Here is a 23,107-nt window from a genome sequence, read left to right as displayed (position 1 = left end):
TAATGGTTTATGTAAAAAAGTAGATTTCAAACTAAATAACACTTTAACTATTGCTACCCACTCCACAGGGTTTTCAAAATGGACATCACCAGATTTTTTTTTTAAAGCAGATTTCCAAGCTCCATTCCCAGAAAACTATTTAAGTCTGAAGTGAGGCTGAGGAGTTTTTATTCAGCAATTAAGTGAATAAGGAATATCAAAGTACTCTCTTCTTTCCTTTAATCATTTATGTAGCTTACCCTTGTAGGGGAGCAAAATCTGCCACCCCAAATATATCTCTTTGGCATGAGGATGACATTAGGCTGATTATTTTTAAGAAACCCGAGACTCAGGAAGTCTTTTTTCCCTCCACCTTCACTGACTAAAAGAACTTAGACAAAGGGCCTGCTGCTTATTTCTGCACGCAAGATACCTACAAAGAACATGGGCCAGGTGTGGTGGGGCACTCAGCAGAGCCTGAAGACCAGATTCCTCTCTGTGTCCCACTGTCTCTGCATGGCAGAGCAAATACTTGTTTACCAAACATTTTCCATCTTCGAGTGAATTGCTTTCCTCCCCTTTGAAGTCACAAACCCCTACCCCCTTCTCTTTCTCTCAGATGGTAGAAAAGCCTCAATTGCCCAACCTGTCCTTTTCTTTTGGGGCCCTGTATGTATGCAATTAAATTAGATTTTCTCCTGTTAATCTGTTTCATGTCAACTTAATTCTTAGACCAGCCAGAAGAACCTAGAAAGGGTAGAGGAGAACTTGTCCTTCCCCAACACCCTCACTTCAAGTTTCATGTTCAAGTTGCAAAAATAAATTATAGTGAAAATTTAGGAGTAAAGCAAAACAGTTACTCAGTTTTACTTCTAAAGTGTAGGAAATAATAAATAGAATACACTACCTCACACTGACATACAGAACCCTGAGTGTTTATAGAAAAAAATTATTTAAGGTGCTGTCAGTCCTTAAAATTATTCTAAGAGAAGAAAACAAATATGGTAAAGATGGGCAAAGAAAGTGCAATACTACTGATTCTGAATCCACTGCTAAATCAATGTAAACATGATGAATTTCCTGTAAAAATTAAAACTCAGTATATGAAAAAAGAACATTCAGTCTTTCAATGACTACCTAGAATAAGCTTTATATTTCTAACATTTTGGTTTTGACAAAGATATTTCATAATACTTACACTATTGGACTCTGGAATTTAAAAAAGGTTAAAAAGTTGAACTTTGTACCTAGACTAGAAAAAAATTTAAAGTATGACACATATGTTTCCTAGAAAGCAAGATTTAATGAATGAGTTTTAAAAACTTAAGAGGGTTGTATTAATTAAATTAGTATTACTTAAATCAGGGTCTGCTTTCTATTCCTGGCCTCAGGAAAATCTGATTCTACAGAGAATACGTGTCCAGAGAGGTTAAAGAGTTGATTTACTTAAATATGTAACACACAAACACACTTGATTCCTAGCCAAGGCTCAGGTGTAACATGAGAAGGGCAAGCTACATTTTACAGCCCATGATAGTTACTACTTATTCTCAGAGTACACCTGTGAGAGCAAATGCAATTTGCTAGTCTTTTTTTTTCTTTAATAAGATTGCTAGTCTTTTTTTCCCCCCGGCTCAATAAATGTACAGATATTTCCTATCCAAGTTCATACTTAATGTACAAGACCTCATTTTGCATTGTCTTTGGTATGTCACAAATACTTTTAAATTTCCTTTGAAAGGGATAAGTTGGACCTTTCACATGATATCATTAACTCCCTTAAAAATAAAAGGCAAAAGTGAACAGACACAGATTTTTCTAAGGCAGAAAAGTATGTCCATATTACCTTTCTAGAACTACATGAATTCAAAACAAAAGTTGCAGTCAAAATATTTATTCTTTTCCTTAATGGGGTTAAATGACAATACAAATATTGTGAGCCTGCTTTGTTTCTCATGTACTATACTTTAAATGTTCAAAACTTTGTATAAAACCACACATGACCTAATTTCTTTCACAATGCCTACTATAGAAATCTCGATTTAATTGTATGTTTTGAAATAAATTCTTTCCTTAACCATTACTATTACAGATTTGAAAAGACTAGTTACAACTGCAACAGTAATATCTATCAGGCTCTTAGTTATAAACAAACACACAGGAAGAAGAAAGGAGAGAACGGACTAGGGAGAGAAAAGAAGAGATGTTCATTTATATTGTTTCCAATTGGTACCAACCAGATCAGAGTACCAGTGTGGTGTGAGTGCTTCCTGAGTCATTAGGAAGGGGATTTTAATGTATTTAAGGGGAATAACCACATGTCACGCTAGCCACGACTAGTTAAATTACAATATTTAAGGATAACAATTTTACATGAAGTACCAAAGTTTTGACTAGAAAAATAAATTGCTCAACAGAAACTTCCAGCTTTCTGTGGCTAAAAGGGTCTAAAAGCCTCCCTTGAACTTGAGGATAGGATATGGGAGACAAAAATACAGACTCATAAAACTACAGTGAGGCTGCAGGGAAAGTTTATTACCAGCCCAGGGTTCACACTGAAAGCCACAACTTCCAAGCCTTAACAAATCCTGAAGAATTGTCATTTTAAAAGATGTTAAAAATGGATATAAACATTATCCTGAATATGATGGCAACAACAGAAGCCTAAGTGTTCACAGGTGAAGGGGAAGAGCCCCTGGCGGGACTGCTTCACCAGTGTCCCCTTTCGTCACAGGCTCCCAGGGGTGCCATCCCTGTTATTTTAAGGCACAGCCCTGAAGATTCACAGAGCAGCATATCCACCATCCGTGATCCAGTCTCAGGAATTTGCTTCCAACCGAATCAGGCTGCATCCGCAGGAGAGGAGCAGACGCTGAGTCAGCAACACTGGGATCTGTTCTGTTTTTTCACGGTCTCCTCATCCAGTTTAATTCTGCCGTCGTTTTCTTCATTAGGGAAGCTTTGGTCGTTGGCAAGAATGTTCTCCACTAGGAACCGGGATGCTTCATCTATGTTTATGTTATCCTGTAGTGCAGAAACAACCAGGATCAATTCTCAGGATCAGTATTCTTAGAGGAAAGCATTAGAGTATTACCAGGAACCAGGAAAGTCTGCCAGAGGGGGCATTGTAAGTGCGCCAGCTCCATCTCCTGCTCCAATACGAAAGTGTTTGCTAAGAGTTCAATGCTACTGAGTAATGTGACTGAGACATTCTTCTTTTTACAAAGGATCACTCTTTCTGATGTTCTGTTTTTTAATGTTTTAAACTTTTGCCACTGAGGGTCAATGAACTATCTCCGTTGGAAATGGGTCTTCATCCTGCTCTAGGCTGCCAGCCACATAAGTGAAAGCACAGAGATAAAAACAAAAACAAAAATCTGCCCTTGAACATCTACTTCAAGTAAGCAGGATACACTGTGGAAAAAAAAATGCTGAAGGGCTCAAACCACCTGAAAATATGATAAATGCAACATGTCTCTTCCCCATCGCTGAGTACAAATTACGACTTTTAGTTGACGCGTATAAACTGAGCTGAAACAATGTTGTGGGCTTGATGCCCGTTAAGGGTGCTCTAAGGAATCACCAGCTATCACAACATTTGTGTGACTTGATTCATAAGCTGTCATTAAATATATGATATGTAACAGATAGCAAAAACTGTGCTTCTTTTTAAAAGTATTTAACCCTTCATTTTAAAATCATTTCAGAGTTACAGAAACATTGTAAAAGTAGTAAAAATTCCTATATATTCTTCACCCATATTCCTCAGACATTAACATCTTAGGCAACCAGAGTATAACTATCAAAATCAGGAAATCAGATGACAGTACTGTGCCAGCATTACTCTATGAACCTTGTTCGAATTTCATCAACTGTCTCACTGTCCTGTTTCTGATGCAGGTGAGCAGCTGTATTTTGCGATCTGTCCCCCTTGGTTTCCTTGAATCTGGAACAGGTCCTCAGTCTCCTTGCCTTTCATGCCCTTGACACTCTCGGAGAGTACTGGCCAGAGACTATCCCTCAGTTTGGATCTGTCTGATGTTTCCTTAACATTAAATTCAAGTCACGCATTGTTGGCAGGAATAAGACATACATGATGTATGTATGCCTCAGTGTATGAGGAGGCATACTTGCTTGAAGTCATGTCTGCCAGGCTTCTCCACTGAAAAGTTACTATTTTTCACTTTGTACTCAGTTAGTACAAATATGTAAATATCCTGTTTTTCACCATACCTTTCCCTACTCATTTTGGCATCAATTAACTTTTCCCTAGAACAAGTATTACTGTTGTGTTTAATGGTGACTTTCTATTTCCATCATTCCTTCTCCATTTATGACTTGGAATTCTACTGTTAGGAAGAGCTTTCTCTTCTCTCCCATTTATTCATTTGTTTATTCATATCATGGATTATTATTTTATTCTATGTATTAAGTCCATTACAATAATTATTTATTTTGTTGCTCAAATCGTCTTAGGTTTTGGAGCTCCTATAAGCAGGCTCCTGTGTCTTTTTGACGCATCTCCGTCACTTGGTGAGCGTTTCCTTAGCTTCCGGCACCACAAAATATCTCAGGCACATCTTTACTTTCCTTGTCCTACTGGTCCTGAAATCAGTCATTTCTCCAGGGAGACTCAGTTCTTTTTACTGGATAACAGTATTTAAAAACCAAATTCTAAGGACTTGCAAAGCTCATTGGTTCTGTGCTGTCATTGCTTCTAATCCTCTTCAGCAGACACACCTAGTAAATATGCACATATTGGTATCTGCTTCTATGTTTATCTGTTTACACATATAAGTATGTGTACATATATGTGCATGTGTGTATATGCACACACATATACACATTAATACAGAATTTATATATGTGTGTGTGTGTATATATATACATATATATTGACTTTTCCAATTCCAGTCCAATTCCGCGAGGTTCATTCTAGCCTTCTCCCTTATTTGTTATACCTTTCTCAGACAGTGAGAACTCTGCAAGACCTCTGCTATTTATTCAGGTATCTTTTCCAGCACCAACACAAGCTTTTTTTTTTTTTTTTAACCTCCACTCCCAAGATAAGCATTAACTTTAATTAAAGTGCTGATCTTTAAATGCCCAATGTTCCACAGTCCCCACCATCCCCATTATACCAAATAATTATAATGTTCTCTTACTGCATTTAATTGTTATTGATTAGGAACAGAAAGTCCCACATTGTAGTGTAATTAGTCATACATTCTCATATTGGAAATCCATTATTTTCCATAAAGGTGAAAAGATGAAGTTCATGAATTCAAACTTGCCTTTTGGCTGTGTTTGTATCAGAATTCAGATCACTGGTATTCTAGCAGAAATCAGATTTGAAGTTAGCTGCTGGCCAGCTCAGAAGCATAGGTATTAGTGACACTTGGGCAGTACTTTAAGCCTTGACTAAAATTTTTAACAAAAATTTTATATTACTGTTACTCTCTTGAAATACTCCTGGTTTACCACTAAGGAAATTTTGCAGAAGATGTTTCTAATATATTCGTAGGAAGGCACAGAACATATGAATGTTTTTCTTTTCGCCTCTACATGTAACCCTGTCCATAGATATCATGAAGCTGATGACTTATACAGTCTCAGGGGACAGGCCACATGATAGTATTGTTTATGAATCTTCCTTCTAGACTCTGGGGAGAAATTTATATTGATTACCTGAATGATTAATTGAAATAAAACCAGAAGAGGAAATTTTACCTGTAATATCTTCATCTTCTCCACCAAATCTCATGCTCTAATAAACACTTACACATACCACTAATTCTTTTCTAACAAAGCTGGGAAGTAAAGCAAATCCCCACAGATGCAGAGAGCAGACAGAGGGCATGGCTTCCAAAACAAGTGCCTCTATAAAAAGCCTTGCCTTCTGCAATCTCTTCCTTCCTGTTTGGCTAAGTGCTCATGCAGCAACTCTGGTCTTCATCTCTCTTCCACTACTACTTTTTAGTTATGAAACTAAATTTTAAGATACTAGAATATATTCGTTTAAACAAATAGCCTTTAGCTTAGGAGTAAACACTTCTGTCTTCAGCAGACACTATTTTTTCCCAACGACCCCACCATCACAATATTTTCAGAGCACTTTTTTGTGTAGTCTCCCATAGCTTTGCTTTCATTTTTCTGATCATCAGTGGAAGCAAATAATCTTCCACTTTTAGGATGGGTTTCTGGTAAAGCTAAAAGTAACCTGGTAGTAAGTATGTAGGTCATTTGGAGAAACAATGCTTTTTTTTTTTTTTTTTTGATATATACAAGAAATTCACAGAAGGCATACTAAAAGCTGGAACTGTGTTAAGATTATATCAAATTCATGGTTTTGAGTTTGCCATCACAGAATATTGCTAATAATTCATCATCCTCTCATGTCTGATTGTTACTGGACCTCTAAAGTGAAACTTCCAATGCACATAAAGCCCCTCCAGCACAATATATTTTGTGCTTGGTATTGTCACCTTTGCTTTCGTGTATATTTAGACTGTTAAGATTTTCAACAGCCAATGTGTTTTTGTTTTTCTTCGAAAAACATTTTATCCGGCTTCCCATAATGGCTGAAAGAAAAAATTCTCACTCTCCTATTCATCAAGAAGTATGTCACAAATGTTGATAATTTCCTCCTGTTCACATTTTCCTACACATTTGATCTAAAACTCTTCAAATGTCATCTGAATACATCTTCTCTCTGACCTTTTCAATGTCTGTTAGTCCTGTACATGACTTACATCTTCACTAGGGACAACTATGTATCTAAGTTGTATTAAGCCTTCCATAAAAATCAAAAATAGTTGTGCTTGACAATATACCTCGTGCCCCACAAATTCCATGTACATGAAAAGTACTTCATTTAAGGACTCAAACTCATAGAAGATGTCATTTGTTCTTTGCTCTAATAATAGTCATTTTTATTTTAATGTAAAATCTGCCCTTCTATTCACCTCTCCACTAGCCAATTCTGAAAGCATTCCTGCTGCTGAGTGAAAGAAGCCATAACATATCCATGCTACGCTTCACCTTTTACTAGGTTTCCAAAAACCACTCAGGTAAATCCATCTAAATACTTCAAAGTTACAGGTCAGATTTACGAATAAACAGCAGAGCTGATAACAAACGCACAGCAGACCTCACCTTTGCAGAGGTTTCAAACCATCCGGTGAAGCCATGTTCTTTGCAAAACTGGTCCATCTGGGGAGTATTCTGGCCACTGTCTTTTTTCTGGTCACATTTGTTAGCTAAGAGGACAGCAGGAATAGGGTTGCCATTTGGAAGATGGACTTTACTATCCAGATCATTTTTCCATTTTAAAACGGCTTCAAACGTGGAACCTCTCGATATATCAAAGACAACGAAAGCACCAACAGCTTCTTTGTAATATACTCGGGTCATGTTGCCAAACCGTTCCTGACCTAGAAATAAGTATAATAAGAGATTAAAAACTTATACTTCGGAAAGAGGCGATATTTAGTTATAATCTTTTTGACCCTAAGAATAATGCTATAAACACATATCTGTCATTCCATAGCACCGTAAACTGGTAGGACTGAGGACATACACACAGAACCACGAACCACAAGGCAGAAGCGGCTGATCATGTGGTCCGAGTACACAGTTCCCCAGTTTTATGTTCTGTGTGTGTACCCCACATTCTCCATAAACACCGAGATGACAGTTCGTAAAGCTACAGAGTCCATTATTTCCCCCTCCACTCTTCTTGGTCTAAGAGAAGAGAGGTACTAAAGGAAAAAAGAAAGTTGGGAGTGGAGGGAAGAGACAAGAATAGAAGAAAATAAGACTTGCAGGAAGGAGATAAGTGTGGTGGGTAAAATGCTAGTTAAAAAGATTAGGACTGAACATGAGATAAAGGAACTCATGTTCTAAACTCCTCTTTCCTTCACATCTCCAGCCAAACCCACTTTCGATTCAAAATGCAAGACTGCTCTCCTCTAAGAAGGCAGATATGCAAACCCACTATTTTATGGTTTTCTCCTTTAATTTAGAATAGAGGGTGGGGTGCCAAACTAGTCAACGTACAGAAATCCAGATGTTATAAAAAGCTATTAAGCTCTAGTGGCTTTTGTTTTGTTCATAGAATCATCTATAAATCCCTTCAAATATTTCTTTTTACCAACCATGCTAAAGCATATTCAAGTCTGTATTCATATTAACTTTCTTTTTAAAGCATAAGAAAATCAGAAATGTATGTGGCAAGGCATTTTTGAGGAGGACCTTGTGACTTAGAATATCCATTTCCTTAGGTTTCAGAGCCAGGATTCTAAGCTCCCTGACAGTCTCAGCAGCAGAGAGTGTGCTTGCTAACATCACCATATGTGACGAATCAAAACAGTGCCAATTACACTGTTAAGCAAATGAAAAATAAAGGCACAAACTGGGAGAAAAAAAAATACAGATCCTATATCTGATTAAAAAAATTTGTACTCACAATACAAAGAGCTCTCAGAACTCCAAAGTAAGATTAAAAAAATTTAATAAAGTAAGCAAAAGATTGGAACAGTTTACCAAAGAATTTATATGATGATAAATAAGCATAAGAAATGATGCTCAGAATTATTAACCATTGGGGAAATGCAAATTTAAATCACAATGAGCTGATCCTTTATACCCACAACAATGGCTATAATTAAAAAGTCTGACTATGCCAAGTGTTGGTGAAGATGTGGAACAACTGGAGCTCTCATATACTGCTGGTAAGAATAATATTTTAAAATAGTACAACCATGTTGGGAAACAATTTGATACTTTCTTAAAAATGTAAACATATACCTACCATACAACAAACCCATTCCATTCCTAGGGATTTGCAAACAAAATGAAAACACGTGTCTATAAAAAGGCATGTTCATGAATGCTCATAGCAGCTTTATTTTTAATAGCCCCAAACTGGAAGCAACCCAAATGTCTATTTACATACTAATGAATAGACTATGGTATATCCATACAATGGAATACAACTCAACAATAGAAAGGAAAGGAACTATGGATACAAGTAACAACAAGGATGAATCTCAAAATAATTATGCTGAGTCAAAAAAGCCAGACGAAGGAGAGAATAGGAAATAATATGAGTCCCTTTATATCAAATTCTAAAAAATCAGAAACTATAGTGATACAGTAAGAGAAAGCAGATCAATGATTGCCTTGGGCAAGGCAGGAGGATGGATTACAAAGGAGCTAGAGCAAATAGCTTTCAGGTGATGAAAATATTTGCAATCTGGATTATAGTGATGTTTCAAAAGGGTATACATATGTCAAAACTTATGAAATTGTACAGTGTATTGTATGTTAACTACACAACAATAAAGTCATAATAAACAATACCTACCTCATATGGTCTTTGGAAGGGTTAAATGTAAAATGCCTGCCTGGGATTTCTTTAGGGCTGAGTTTGGCAAACTATAGCTCATGGCCAAACCCAGCTAAATAAAATTCTAGAGAATAGCCATCCTCATCCGTTCATGTGTTATATGCCTGTTTTTACTCTATAACGGCAGAGCTGCATAGTTGCAACAGCAAGTAAATGGCTCACAAAACCTAGAATAATTGCTATCAGGAAGTTTACAGAAAAAATTTAATGATTTCTGTTCTAGGGGGTTAGGAACAGTCTGTACCTTGAAATGGAAGTGGTATATAAAAATTCATGAAAGTATACATTTAAGGTCTCTGCATGTAGGTTATACTGCAAGTTCAAAGAGTGTAAAAAGCCAGGTCATAGTAAACACTGAATAACTATTAGCTAAACATTATCATTAAGTGCTCAATAAATGTAGTGCACGATGAAACCCTGAGTATCCTTTTGTAAATGGTGCTGATTACACACGGCAAAGCCTTTAACTATTAGCTAGTTATGTGTTGTACCTTGTAGTGGTGAAAACAGCTTGTAGAGGAAAATGAACTTGAGGAAAGCACAACTGTACTAGAGAATCAAAGAGCAAGCACCCAACAGTCAAGTTACCCCAGGAAATAACTTTCTCGGCCTAAATCAGCCAACTGTCTTTAGAGTTCTTTAGGGGTCATCAAAGTCCCACCCAGCTCTCACTTCTGATGTTTTAGGTTTCTATATTATAAATTTAATGCTAAAATGATTTTCTAAAAGATTCTGCAATTACCAAATCTAGACAGCAATGGGGATCAAATGTAAATGACCCAGCATCACAAGGCCAAGTCCATGCATTTAGCTTATTTTCCAAAAGAATAATAAAATATATTTCCTATTCTACTGAGTTCATAATCTCTTTTTTAAAATTCAAAAGTAATCCATTAATGCTTCAGAGATATTCTTGAACTGGTAAAAACAAGTAAAAAACAAAAGTTTCTAAAACATATGAAGTTTAATTAGGGAGTGGAGAAGATAAGATGAATTCATTTAAAATAATAATCTTAACATAAAATTAAAGGTTTTTCTCCAAAAACCTACCAAGGTGAAACCTAGATTTAACTGTGCTGTTTTAAAGGTTTAAATGCACAGATTTGCTAAGCTCTTTCAGTTGTTAAACTGGGAAGTAAAGTAAACTTTGCTACTAGAGTATGAGTTGCATCCTGTATCTTTGGGTAATTTTAGCTATTCCTTTATTATTGTCTAAAACAAAGGATTCCAGTGGAAAACAAAACTAATGTTCAGGAATATTCCATCCTCCTCCACTTCTAAACACATGGAGGAGCACACTGTTCTGCCCCCACTAAATCAGTTGTGTCCGTGGACTAGTCCTGGCCGATGAAATGTGAACAGAAGTGTTGCTCCCCAGCAGAATCACTTGTCCTGAAGCAGCAAGGCTGAACCCCAATTTTGAGATGATAGTATCAGATGGTAGGGCCTCTGTCAGCCTGGGTCTTCAAGTGGCTCCAGTGAAAAATCATCCTCACGTTCCTCACCATCCCTCCCACCTCTGTTCCCCCTTGTGGACAAGTAAAAAGCACGAGATATGATCATTTTAATGTTGTTGACCTCCCCAACATAACCAGTCTATCTTAGCTGGTACAACTCCCAAATATCTTTTTATCTCTTCTCTCTAGATCTGATCTCAACTAAAAAATATGTATTACGTTCCTCCTGTGTACCAGGCACTGTGCTAGACACTGATGAAAATAACGAAACAGTGACTATGATCTTAAGGATCTCACAGTCTATTTGAGGAAATAGACGAAATGATACCATGATGTGTTAGGTATAATCAGGGATACAAAGAGCATATTATTGTATCAAACAAGGGGATGTTATTCATTGAAGTGAGCTGATCTTAGGAGTCTTTTTGAAAGATACATTATCAAGAAATGCCATTCAAATGCTAACTCATGGTGAAAATATAGTATCTTCATAAACTTTATCTCCATGCTGTGACTTTCAGGCTGCACGCCCATGGGGGTGGCCAGCCTAGTCAAAGCCATGTTAACTGCTCGAGGCAGTTTGCCAGTAGCCCTGAGTCATGCCCAGGAGAAACACGAATTCTCCTACTTCCCCTTTCACAGCACATCAGAAGTCAGCCCTTTCTAGGTTCAAAGAAGGGCTAAGGATCAAACTAATGGGAAAGACTTTCACATCCAAACTAGAATTGCATTAGAATTCCATAGACTCTTAGATTTTTTTTTTTTTAATTTTAGAAGAGAAAATAAAAAATACTCTGAGGGGGGCAGCCAATCAACCATTTTAAGTTTAGCCTGAGAAATCTTTATTATTCTAGGATTCTGCTTTCCACAAATACATATACAAAAGCAGGAGATTTCTGCCATGCTGAATGCTCCTGGATTGTGCCCTGTGATGGGAGCGGACTGGGTAGAAGGGAAAGTCTAGAGTTATTAAATGTAAAGACAGTTGCACGTGTTTTGTTTCATGGCGTGTGTGTATAGTGTTAAAGCGTATAGCAATATGGAAACTCAGCAGAACCTGGAAGACCTCCCTCTTACTAGGTCTGTAGAAGTAGTTCAGACAGGGTGGGGAGAATGCTAAGCAACACCACCTTCTGTGACCAGAGCTGTAATCTTCTCTTACAGGAAGGGGAGGGACCACTTTATGCTTTCCTGACAAAACACTGTAATGGACAATATTGTAACTGGAAGATGACACTCCAGATCAGCTAGTCCAACCTCTCTTATTTTATAGATGAGAAAATAAAATCCCAGGGAGATGACAGTACTCAAATTTCGTAGGTTGACTTGTTATCAAATGTACTACTGTCTGATCTGTTAGCCACGTATTTTCTGGAGTATATATTGCACCACGTGGCCCTGTGTTTCCAAATAGATCCAAGGTACGATGAGCCTGGGAGTGACCTTCCTTAAGGACAGCACAGCCCTGCTACAAAAGTTACAGCCTTGCTCTATGTCCCCTAGTGCGTTACCACAGCAGATAAGGAAGTGCCCCACTGCTGACTGCATTAGCTATGCTGATTCTAGGGACAGGGCTTTTCATCCATACTGCTGTGGACACATTGCCTGAATATTCCAAATGGCTCTGAAATGCGTTATCCTTTAAAAAGATGTGTTACTTCCTTCTCTAGAAGGAACCCTGATTATAGCTAGATATCTTGGCAATGAGAAAGGGAAAAAAAGAGCACAGTGCTAGTCATCTAGGCTCGCAGACATTTAAAAATGCACGACTTTGCACATACTGAAATGGATGACCTGTAAGGTACATATGCAGGCAAAGGGATTAAAATGCTTATCTAATATTTGGAGTATCCAACACTAACGGCTTTGAAAAGGAGTTGAGATAATTTAATACACTTCCAGGATAATACACTTCCAGGAATACAGATTCCAATCAAGGAAAAAAACCCCACAAAACAGTGTGCCTTATCTCTTTATAGCGCATGCAAATTTTCAAAAGGGAAGTATTTCCTCTCTGATTTGAAAAGGAAAGTACTGCATTTTGAACTGCTATCAGAAACACATGCCAGAGATGCTTTCTCTTATGATTTTAATCACTGGTTTTATTTTTGTTAAACGTTTGTCTCAATATTTTATGTTCATGCCCCGATTTGATAAATAATCTAAATGTCTTGTAATGTTACTTGAAACTCAAACTATAAATTACACAATGAAAAATAAATCTGAGCAATAGGACAATTAGTGCTTAGCTGTTCAAGTATAAATGCTTATCTTCTCCCACCCACTAAGAATTACTGAGCTACATATTCTTGCTCAAGGTGATTGGGAGAAAATGTAGCTTCTAGTCAGTGCATATAAAGTCCTTTAAAAACAAATCCTTAAAATTCAGTGTGCATTTCAGAGATGAAGGGCTGCTAAAAAGCTTGTGTGGGTGGCGGGTAATTGACCAAGACCCAGTCAAAATTTAATTTGCGCTTCTAACAAGCGTGTGTGGGTGGTGGGTAATTGATCAAGACCCAGTCAAAATTTAACTTAAGTCCAGTCATTGGTTCTAGAAGGATAATTATCCACTAAAAATTTTTATAGTTTGATACAGGTAATAATGTGATGTCATAATGGGTCCTGGGTTTTATATGTAAGAGGTTACAATTTGTAGTCACATAGGTTTTTGTTATTTTTAGGGCATCTAGTTAATGACTCATTATACTACTACTTTATAAAGCCCTTATAAACGTGCCCCAGCATTACACTTAAATATTTAACATATAAAATTATATGTTAAATATAAAAACTATAGGTATTGTTAGAAGAAAATAACACTTTCTTTACATTAAAGAACTACCATAATACTGACCAATAAAACAATGTAACTAAAAACAGACCGTATTGCTAGTTGCCCATTTTCCCCCCACTGGCTTATGCAATTTTCCATAAAACAAGTGGCTGTATTCTCCACAGATAAAAAACAAGTCTAAAAGCTAATGCATCAAATTAGCACCATATGAGTTTGGGTTTGATATGTACTGAATTTCATATTTTAGTGTTGTACCATGAAGAAGGTAAAAGGAGTCACATGATTGTACACAATACCATTCATTTGTCTGGTTTTCCTTTTTGTCATGTGTAGATGAGAGGGAGATAATACAACAGGACAATGAAACCTTTGGAATGAAAAATATCTGGATCCATGCCCTAACTCTGCAAGTTACAGGTGTACAGACCTTAGGAAAAATCCCTTAATCTTCCTGAGTCTCAGTTTACTCAACTGTAAACTGAGAATCATTCTCATTTCTCCAGGTTATCGTAAGTGTAAATGAGAAGAAAAGTAAACTGAATGACAGTGACTATAAAACAGCTTTTAATAAATGTTAACTGTTATTATGTGGGAGGGTCAAATACCAAAATTTCCTAACTCTGGGATTCTATCCTTACATTTGGAAATATATTTCCACTTGGAAAAATAAGCTTTATAGGGGAAGAGGCAAAGCTGCCATTTAAATCACGTACGAAGCACCATTTTTGCTCATATCATTTTCTGTCAAGCAAAAGAGTAACAAAACTGAATAAAGAAAAACTTTTTAAATACCTAAACTAAAAGGAAAACAAACTCCTTTTGAGATGGTAGCAGTATCACTAAGTAGTCTTCAAAATTACCTATTCCCCAATACATGCCAGTTCAGAGTCTGGATTTTTCTTTTGGCTAATTTGAAATGAGCAGCCTTCTGTGGTATTTAGGTCACAGTGTACGGTCTGTTTTTATTCAACTATTTACATCTTCTGTGGTGACTATAAATATAACACCTGACTTCAATCAATTTAACGGAAGAAAAAAAATCAAAATATCTTTTTGGTTTGTGTCCAAAGTCATAATCGTTTTAGAAGTTTGAGGTATTGGCTTTTTCCTTTCTTAAGCATTAAATGAGAGCAAGACATGTACCACCTTTGTCCTGTAATTTCTCTTGTCTCCTTACATCACCTCTTGAGAGCCACATAGATAAGGAGCAGGTGATATGAACCAGGCGGGAACTTAAGGGTCAGGGAAGGTGAGTGTGACGGAGCCCGGAGAGCAGCAGACTTGTTCCGCGGAGTGTGGCGGGAGGGTAAGTCTGCTTGCAGCATATGCAGCAGAGCCAAGACAGAACAACTGTTCTCAACTTTAGTATAAATCAGACTACCCATGGTGCTTGGCAAATTACACATTTCCAGGCCCTGCCTCTAGGAATTCTGGTTTGGTAAGCATGGGGGATTGCTAGTTGCCTCTCCAATATCCCTTCACAGAATTTTATTTGGGAAAGCAATGTGTCCAATTTAAAAACAAACAGAAAAAGCCCTGGTTTTCTAGCTGCCCTTGCAGCAAGGCATGTGCGCTTGACTGGACCACAAAGACAAAGAATATGGCCAGGGAATAGCTGAGTGGTGAAATGTCAGCTTTGGTCCAGGAAGAACGAATGGTTCCGCTCACCGGCCGTGGACTGCTCAACTACAGACTCAGTAGGTGAGAGATTTAACTTCTCTCCTGTTAAACCATGATGTTTGGGGATGCTGGACAGATGAAGCCAATTCTGCTTATAGCTGATGCTAAGGAATCTGCATTTTAAGCACCTCAGATGAGTCTGATGGAGGAGGTTCCATATAATCACACTAAAAACCCCAATATATTTAGTTTAACTTCAAAGCAATCAAAAATCACTACGGAAGATGATTAAGGAAACTATCTGGGTAGAAGTGAGTGAAAAGAATGGGGAAGAAGAGAATGTAAGATCATCTGTCAATTAGAAAGACCAACAAGAGAGCCTTCAACTAAAGCCCTGCTATCCATTTATTTTTATGTGGTTCGTCTCTCTCAAAATACGAGTGAAGAAATCACATGTTTCTAGCATCGAATGCAAAAAGCTCTTTTGAAAATATAATTGAGTAGAATTCTAAAGCAACTTTTTCTTGATCTTTTGTCTCACCCTTCAGAAATCTCCCCACACATCTCAGCACTTTTTTCACCACCCAAGAGAAGATCTCTACAACCATAATACAACTTAAAACTTGTCAACTTAGCCCACTCTCTATTACTTAAGTGTTGATTAAATGTGAAATCCTCACTATTTTGAGGATACGCTATTCTTGGCCTCCAAATCAAAGGCCTTCAAAGTTTTCTTCTTTGTTAGAGTACTTTCTCTCATCTCTCAATCTATTTCAGTAAGTGCTTAGAAATATGTATTAATCAGGTCTTTTATTTTCTATATTTTATGATGCTTTGACATCTTGGGGCCTTGCGGACCAGGGGGAGGGACGGCCCCTCCTAGGGTTAGCTAGTTCTTAGAGAGAGCAAACAACTTGCTGAGAGCATGTCTTCGATATGCAAACCAACCAATCCTGAGTCCTTATCCTCTACCCGCTTTCTTTTTCCAGGCTCCTGCAGTCCAGGACATTATCCTCCTGCCCTGAATCACCCCATGGCCATGTACTAGACAACTAGGGACCATCCCTATAGCCCAGAACAAACTGCAGTCTCTCCAACTATCCAATCCTAAACTTGCTCAGCCTGTCTACACTGCCTTGTCCTTTCCTTGCTGCAAAAACCCCCGTAAAGGCTCTAGCCCTTGCTTCGCTTTCTCCTTCTGCCTCCTGAATGACCCTGGTGCTTCCCTGCACGGCGGTGCACGGTCCCTCCTCTTGGGAACCAAGAGCAACAAACTCTTTCTTTCAATGGCAATTGTCTCCTGATGTGTTGGCCTCATCACACTTGAATAAAAACAAAATCTTGAGTACCGTTTAAAAGGGAGTAAGAATCATTAAAATTTATATATCAAAAGCTCAAGAAAGTTGGAAGGTCAGGATAACATATACATGATGGATCAAATTTCTCCTAAAATATATCTGAAAATAACATTGCAGCCCTGGAATAACGCATGGCATTCAGGCTCAATCCATGAGATCAGAGTAGACCAGACAAATATCTGTAATTGTTACCTTGCTTTTCTAGGGTGTGCTCTGCAACCATATACCAATAAAAGAGCTTTGTTAACTTCAGATAAGTCCAGTTTGGAAACAGTCTTTCAAAATGTACAGAAAAAAGTGATGCAGCCAATCAATAAGTGTCTGCTTTGGTAGCAGTATGCTTCAGAATTAAGTATAAGAACTGGAAATTCTGGATTGGTGACATAAAGAGATGGTAATTATTCAAATATGAGTCATATGCTCTAAAATAGGGATGACCAGAACATTTGCAAATTTAGAGGAAAGTTAACGCTACTGTTTTGAATCCAGTGAACCAAAAATCCACTGTGCTACTTGACAGAGACATGAGTCCTGTCTCTGTACGGTGCCATGGATTACCTGTGTTTTCTTGGTCAACTTAACAAAACCTCCCTGTATTTACACCATGGGGTCTCTGAAAGCCTGTAATCCAGTTCAAACAATAGAATGATTAGGCGAATGGCTGGGAGCCAAGTCAAATTTTAGTACTTCTTATCAGCACTTGGCTGTCTCTACCTCTAACCAGAGCACCTTTTAGCTTCCGTGGACTAATTGAGGCAACTAAGAATGAAATGGTAACATATTCAAAAGGAGGAAAGGCAACAAACAGGCAAATCATTATCAGGGGAATTTTCATGTGCGATAACACAAATATGTTGTTATGTTGAAACTCCTGCTGCCTGGGCAATTGTGAAAGCACAGTCCATACTAGGGCACCCAAAGGGGTACCAGAACTCACGAACTGAGGAAGATTTGAAGATGTAAAATGGGACAGTAGGCTTTGCTTGTAATTCTGCACAGAAATTGAGCCAGAATAAGGCTGAAGATGGCAAGACTGTATGGGTCAGATGTAATAAAGATTTTCTTTAATTCCTTTAAATGAGTTATTAAGCAACTGGCCGCCAATAAGCCCTAAGACAGTTACTGTAGTACTAAGACAGAGACTACAAAAACAGAGACTAATTCCTCAAAGCACTGCTTCTTCATATTTAGAAAAAAAAACTTGAATATTAATACTCCCTGACTGACAGATACTCTGAAGTTCAAGAAAGCATCAGAGATAATATTCCAGACTCTTGCTCATGAAGAGTTGGAGGGTTATCAAAGAAGACAAGAAGAGATCACTAGATATAGTAATTGGCAATATGCAAGAGAGAACAAGAAAGACAGGATCAACATTCTATTTTCAGATGTGAATCAAAAAATAAAAGTGAATCTAACTATGGCTTATATAATTTATAACGTCTATCCAAGCATGCATTTTATGCTTTGGTAAACAAGATTTACATGAATTCAGAATACATTGTTCCTGATTTGTTCTTTGGCCCGAAGGTGTATTACTCAGATTTTTATAAAGAAATTTTGATCCTTAAAAGTGGAGGGTGGCAGAATAGCCCACCCCCCAAAATGCCACTTTGGCATAAGAATTATTTGAACTAAAGGCACTTGAAAAACAGCAAGTGCACGAAGGGTGCTCTAATCTCCCCTTCTTCTTCCTTAGATGGGGAGATTAAACTCCCGTGTGAAAGATGTCCTCCCTATACCGGAAGGAAGGAAACATTCTCATCACCAGAGATGGGGAGTCAAGCTGAGAGAATTCTACAGAAACAGATCTTATTAAAATAACTCTTATCTCCCTTTAGCCTCCCATAGAGTTTGGTTATTTTTCTACAATTGCCTCTCTTTGTTCAACCTAGTATAAAAGCATTTATACTAGGTTGAACTTTTTGGGGTCTTATATAGGCTCCTTATAAAGGCTTTCCTTATAAAGGCTCCTGTGTCACGTAAAGCTTATATTAAATAAATTTCTGCCATTAATCTGTCTTACATGAACTCTCAGGCCCAGCTGAAAGCTCTAGGAGGGCAGAGATAAAATTCTGCCTCCTCTACAAAAACGATGAATACATGAAGACTGAATTATATTATATTAGATCTAAATGGACAAACTTAAGAAAAAAGAGAGATTTAGCCTAGACCAGCCATTCAACCTACCTGGAAAATTCTACAGTTGCTAATAGGCTTATAATAAGTAGTGGGCAAAATACTAATTCATCTATAATACATGTTAAAAGGAAGATCAGATACTGCATCCTAATTCAGTATACATTAGGTAAACTCTCTTTAAAATCCTATCAAAGACTTCACTATTTTAGTATATTTCAGTATGTACTGAGCAGCAGTCTTAAAGCAGATATGAAGTAAAAGACAGCAATTGCCTAACACAAAAATTATATTAAATTACATCTATGTTTTAAAGCTACGTTCATTTGATGTAATAAGGATTTGTAAGGCCTGTACCCAAGAGTCACTATGGTTCTCAATTTGAAGAATTTAGCTTAAACTGCCTGGCCACATTTACGGAAAACATTTGGGTAACTCCTGCCTGTCACACTTGCCAAAGCTTTCAAGTATAGAGACTTGACATAATTTCTTTAGCACCTTTCCCATCTCTAAAGCAATAACAAAAAAGCTACACAGTAATAACACTACACCTTAAGTTAGTCATATCAAGTGGCCAGCTCCACCTACTATTTTGCCATCAAGGACTATTTCCCTCCTTTGAGAATTAAATATGATTCAACTTTGTTACTACATAAGGCAAATATGTTTAGCCATGGGGAACTTTTTGGAGTGACCTTCAATTTGCCTTCATTACACATTACTACTTAATTCAAATGGTATGAGCTAGGATTCACTAGTAGCTCAAATATTCAAACCAAACCTAGTTAATGATGTAGCTCCCTAAACCTTAAGTTAAAGCCACAATATTTTTGCTCTTAGTTTCCTTATATATTAACACTGAAAACCTTATTTAAAAGATGAGCCTAATAATTTCCAATTATCTCATAAGTTTACCTCTAATCTTGATAATTGCTGGTGTGTATTTTCTGGATGGAATCCCTTTCGGAGACCTTAAAGGTCTGCTTTCCTTCCTGGAAAAGCTCAAGCTTTGGATTTAGGCAAAAGTGCAAGGATATTCCATCTAGGCCGCTATATACCAGAGTCTGGTAAAGACTGACTATGCCCCCTTTCTGGCAAAATAGATCTCTTCAAGAAGGATGAAAAAAGAGGTGATACCCAGGAAGAAAACTCTTACCCATGCTTTTGCTTTCCCAAGTCTCCAAATAGAAGCTTTTTTCCTTGAAGCTTAAAAACACAACTGTGCCATAAAAATCTTTTATTTGCCTGCAATAGGACCCAATCATAACTTAATCGCTAAAAACCACATTATTTTACATGAATAAGGCAAAGTCAACAATCCTCCTAGGCAGGGATTTAAAATCGTCTTCATGGAAATTCACGGCTACACTGTATCACATAGTAAGGCAACCTTTAGAATCCATGACTTTGTCGAGAAGCAATACTATCATAAGTGCACTACGAAAAAGCAGGAAGTGTTTCGAAAGAAGCCTCTGGCTTCAAAAGATGACTTTTCAAACGAACTTTTGGTTTTCTGTAACCAACAAAAACAACAAAAAGCTGAGCCCAAGGCTGATTATCCCGGACCTTTCTCTGAGGTGACATACATCAATTTATTCTCATATCCGAAGTAGAGAAGCCTGTTCTTAAATAAATGAGTATGTAAGTTATAATTCTTCCATACCTCCTCATATGTAACAAGCTGTTGGTGACAAGAGCACTACCCAGCAGACAGCCCTGTGTCCCCGACTCTGCTACCAGTTGGGTGACCACACCTACAGGCTTCTGTTATGCAAGTGCAGGATGAAGTACGGTCTCTCCAACCCTGAACATGCTCCCATCCAAATGCTCTAATGCAGAGGGAGCTTAACATGGATCACGGCTGCACAGGGTAACTCTTGGTACCACTTCCATATTTAAATGTTCCCCAAGTTAACGTCTTTTTCAACGTGTACATCCCACCCACCACACCAGCCAGAGTTCAAGTTCTCATACATTAGAGCAAGGAGAATATGTACCCCTCAACCAGGGATATTACGCTCCCAAATGACAACTGAGAGCAAATGCCAAGGAAATAATATGTTGCGGCTGCGGAGGCAGGAGTGGGGCCAGGTGCTGGTTTAGGGAGGGAAGAGGAGCATAAGGTTTCACGAGAAACTTTCCCCAATCTTGGCCTGGGTGGCCTGCCCCGGGGATGAGAGCACGGTATATGAAGAATGGGGTTTCGCTCACAAGGAAGTGTCTCAGACCCAAGGTGGGTGATGAAAACCCTTCCGAAAAGGAATCTGGTTTCTAGTCTTGGTTGAGTCACTAACCAGGAGCGTCACTTTGGGTAAGTGGTTCAACCACTCTGAACCTCAGTTCTCACCTGTGAAACGTTAAAGCAAATGAGAGGAGCCAGCCCCCTCCCTTCGCTCTTCCTTGTCAAGATTCAGAGTTAAACCTGGGGGTAAGACGGGAATAAAGACACGGACCTACTAGAGAATGGACTTGAGGATATGGGGAGGGGGAAGGGTAAGCTGGGACAAAGTGAGAGAGCGGCGTGGACATATATACACTACCAATTGTAAAATAGATAGCTAGTGGGAAGCAGCCACATAGCACAGGGAGATCAGCTCATGCTTTGTGACCACCTAGAGGGGTGGGATAGGGAGGGTGGGAGACGCAAGAGGGAGGAGATATGGGTATATATGTATATATATAGCTAATTCACTTTGTTATACAGCAGAAACTAACACACCATTGTAAAGCAATTATACTCCAATAAAGATGTTAAAAATAAAAAAAAATAAACTTGAAAAAAAAAAAAGATTCAGAGTTAAAACTCGAGAAAAGCCCCCATGGCTTTTTCACCTCTGGTCAGGTGAGAGCGCCAGAGCACAGGGCCTCCCCTCCGTCTCTTAAAAATAAGACAGCTCTCCACACACTGAGCTGAGGCATCTAACCAGGGTTATTCATTAATGCATTTATTTACCTTGTCCTACTTCTAAATTCTTCGACTACTACTGCCTGTTCCACTGCCCTGATTCCCCTGGAGTCCACGCGACCACATCCGTTTCCATCTTTCGAAATAGTTTAGTCCCCTTCTAAACTGACACGGGCAGGCGAGTTCGGGCAGAGGACAGAGAAAAAAGAAAGACCGAAAGCAGCCGAACGGCCCCTGGTTCCCGACGGCTGGAAACCCGGCGGGCGCCTCCTGCCCGCCGTGGGGTCCCCGCGCGTCCGCGGCTCGGGACACCCGCTTACCCGCGATGTCCCACAGCTGCAGGCGCACCAGCGTCCTGCTGTCCCAGTTGAGGACCTTGAGAGCGAAGTCTACCCCGATGGTGGCCCGGTAGTGCTGGGAGAAGAGCTGGTGGACGTAGCGCTTGATGATGCTGGTCTTGCCCACGCCAAGTTCGCCGATGACCAGCACCTTGAAGAGGTGCTCGCGGGTCTCGGGCACCGTGGCGGCGGCCGCCCCCCGGCCCGGGTCCCCGGCTCCGCCGCCCGCCATGAGCGCCCCGGTCTCGCTCAGCCGGCCGGCCGCTCTCGGCAAGCTCGGGTTCCGCGCCGGGGCCCCCGCCCGGCCGCGCCCTCCCCGCGGCGCCCTGGGAGACCCCGCCGGCCGTCGAAACTTCCCCGAGGCTGGCCGCCCTCCCTGCCGCGCTGCCGCAGCGCCTGACCGGTCACAGGACCCGGAACCCGCCGCCGCTCGCAGCCCGCGCGGGGCGGGGAAAGGGCTGGGGGGTGGCCTGGCTAGGGAGGCCGGGGTGAGGAGGCCTCTACCCGCCGCCGCCTGCGCTCCTGGCGGGCCGGGCCAGAACTCGGGGCACTTCCTCTCTCCGGGCGTCCCCTCCTCGGGGCGGCGCTGAACTCGGCCGCCCCCTGCTGGCCGCGGGGGAGCCGAGAACCCGGGGCCGACGGCGAGCGTTCCCAGAGCCGCGGTGAGCCCAGGCGGTTCAAGGTCAGGCCTCCGAGGCCGACGGTGAACGCCCCCGGGGCAGAGCGCCGAGGGGCGTTAGGTGGTAATCCAGGGGGGCCGACTCCAGCCTGGAAGGCGCGGGCCTGGGAATCAGCCTCCTTCCCTGGCTCGGGCCTGAGGGAGTTTAACACCTGGAGATCATTGTCTTTGATCTCCAGCGGCCCACTTTAGAAGTAAAAAGAGTGGACGGATGACTCTGAACTCGACAAAGGACTGAGAACGCTTTTGTATAAACGAAGGAGTGAGTCTGAGGAAGAAGACACAGGGTCTCCAAAACGATCTTGTTTTACTTCCTCAGCAAACCACAAAAGCCTTTTTAAGTGTTCCGGTGGTAGAAGCTCTGAGACAGATCCTAGGAATGGACTGAAATACAGTATTGAGGACTTTTATTTAAAAGAAGAAAGATAG

At 39.6% G+C, this 23,107-nt stretch overlaps 1 protein-coding gene across 1 annotated transcript; it reads right to left on the bottom strand.

Moving 5' to 3' along the window:
* Positions 1 to 2,488: 2,488 nt before the first annotated feature.
* On the bottom strand, positions 2,489 to 22,535 carry RAB32 (RAB32, member RAS oncogene family). The gene is made up of 3 exons (XM_059083334.2): positions 21,982 to 22,535; positions 7,135 to 7,412; positions 2,489 to 3,003 (listed from the first exon to the last, which is right to left on the bottom strand). The coding sequence occupies exons 1-3, from the start codon at positions 22,229 to 22,231 to the stop codon at positions 2,857 to 2,859; spliced, it is 675 nt and encodes a 224-aa protein (XP_058939317.1). The 5' UTR covers positions 22,232 to 22,535; the 3' UTR covers positions 2,489 to 2,856.
* Between the last annotated feature and the right edge of the window lie 572 nt (positions 22,536 to 23,107).

Source organism: Kogia breviceps, chromosome 13, assembly GCF_026419965.1.
Source record: "Kogia breviceps isolate mKogBre1 chromosome 13, mKogBre1 haplotype 1, whole genome shotgun sequence".
Classification (NCBI taxonomy): domain Eukaryota; kingdom Metazoa; phylum Chordata; class Mammalia; order Artiodactyla; family Physeteridae; genus Kogia; species Kogia breviceps.
This window is presented reverse-complemented; position numbering and strand designations above follow the sequence as displayed.

Excerpts from the sequence above, each read along its gene's own strand:
- RAB32 (XM_059083334.2), bottom strand. The coding sequence starts at position 22,231 with ATGGCGGGCGGCGGAGCCGGGGACCCGGGCCGGGGGGCGGCCGCCGCC. Across the intron at positions 7,413-21,981 it reads GCAGCTGTGGGACATCGCGG|GTCAGGAACGGTTTGGCAAC; the intron begins GTAAGCGGGTGT and ends ACTTATTTCTAG. Across the intron at positions 3,004-7,134 it reads GGTTTGAAACCTCTGCAAAG|GATAACATAAACATAGATGA; the intron begins GTGAGGTCTGCT and ends TCTGCACTACAG.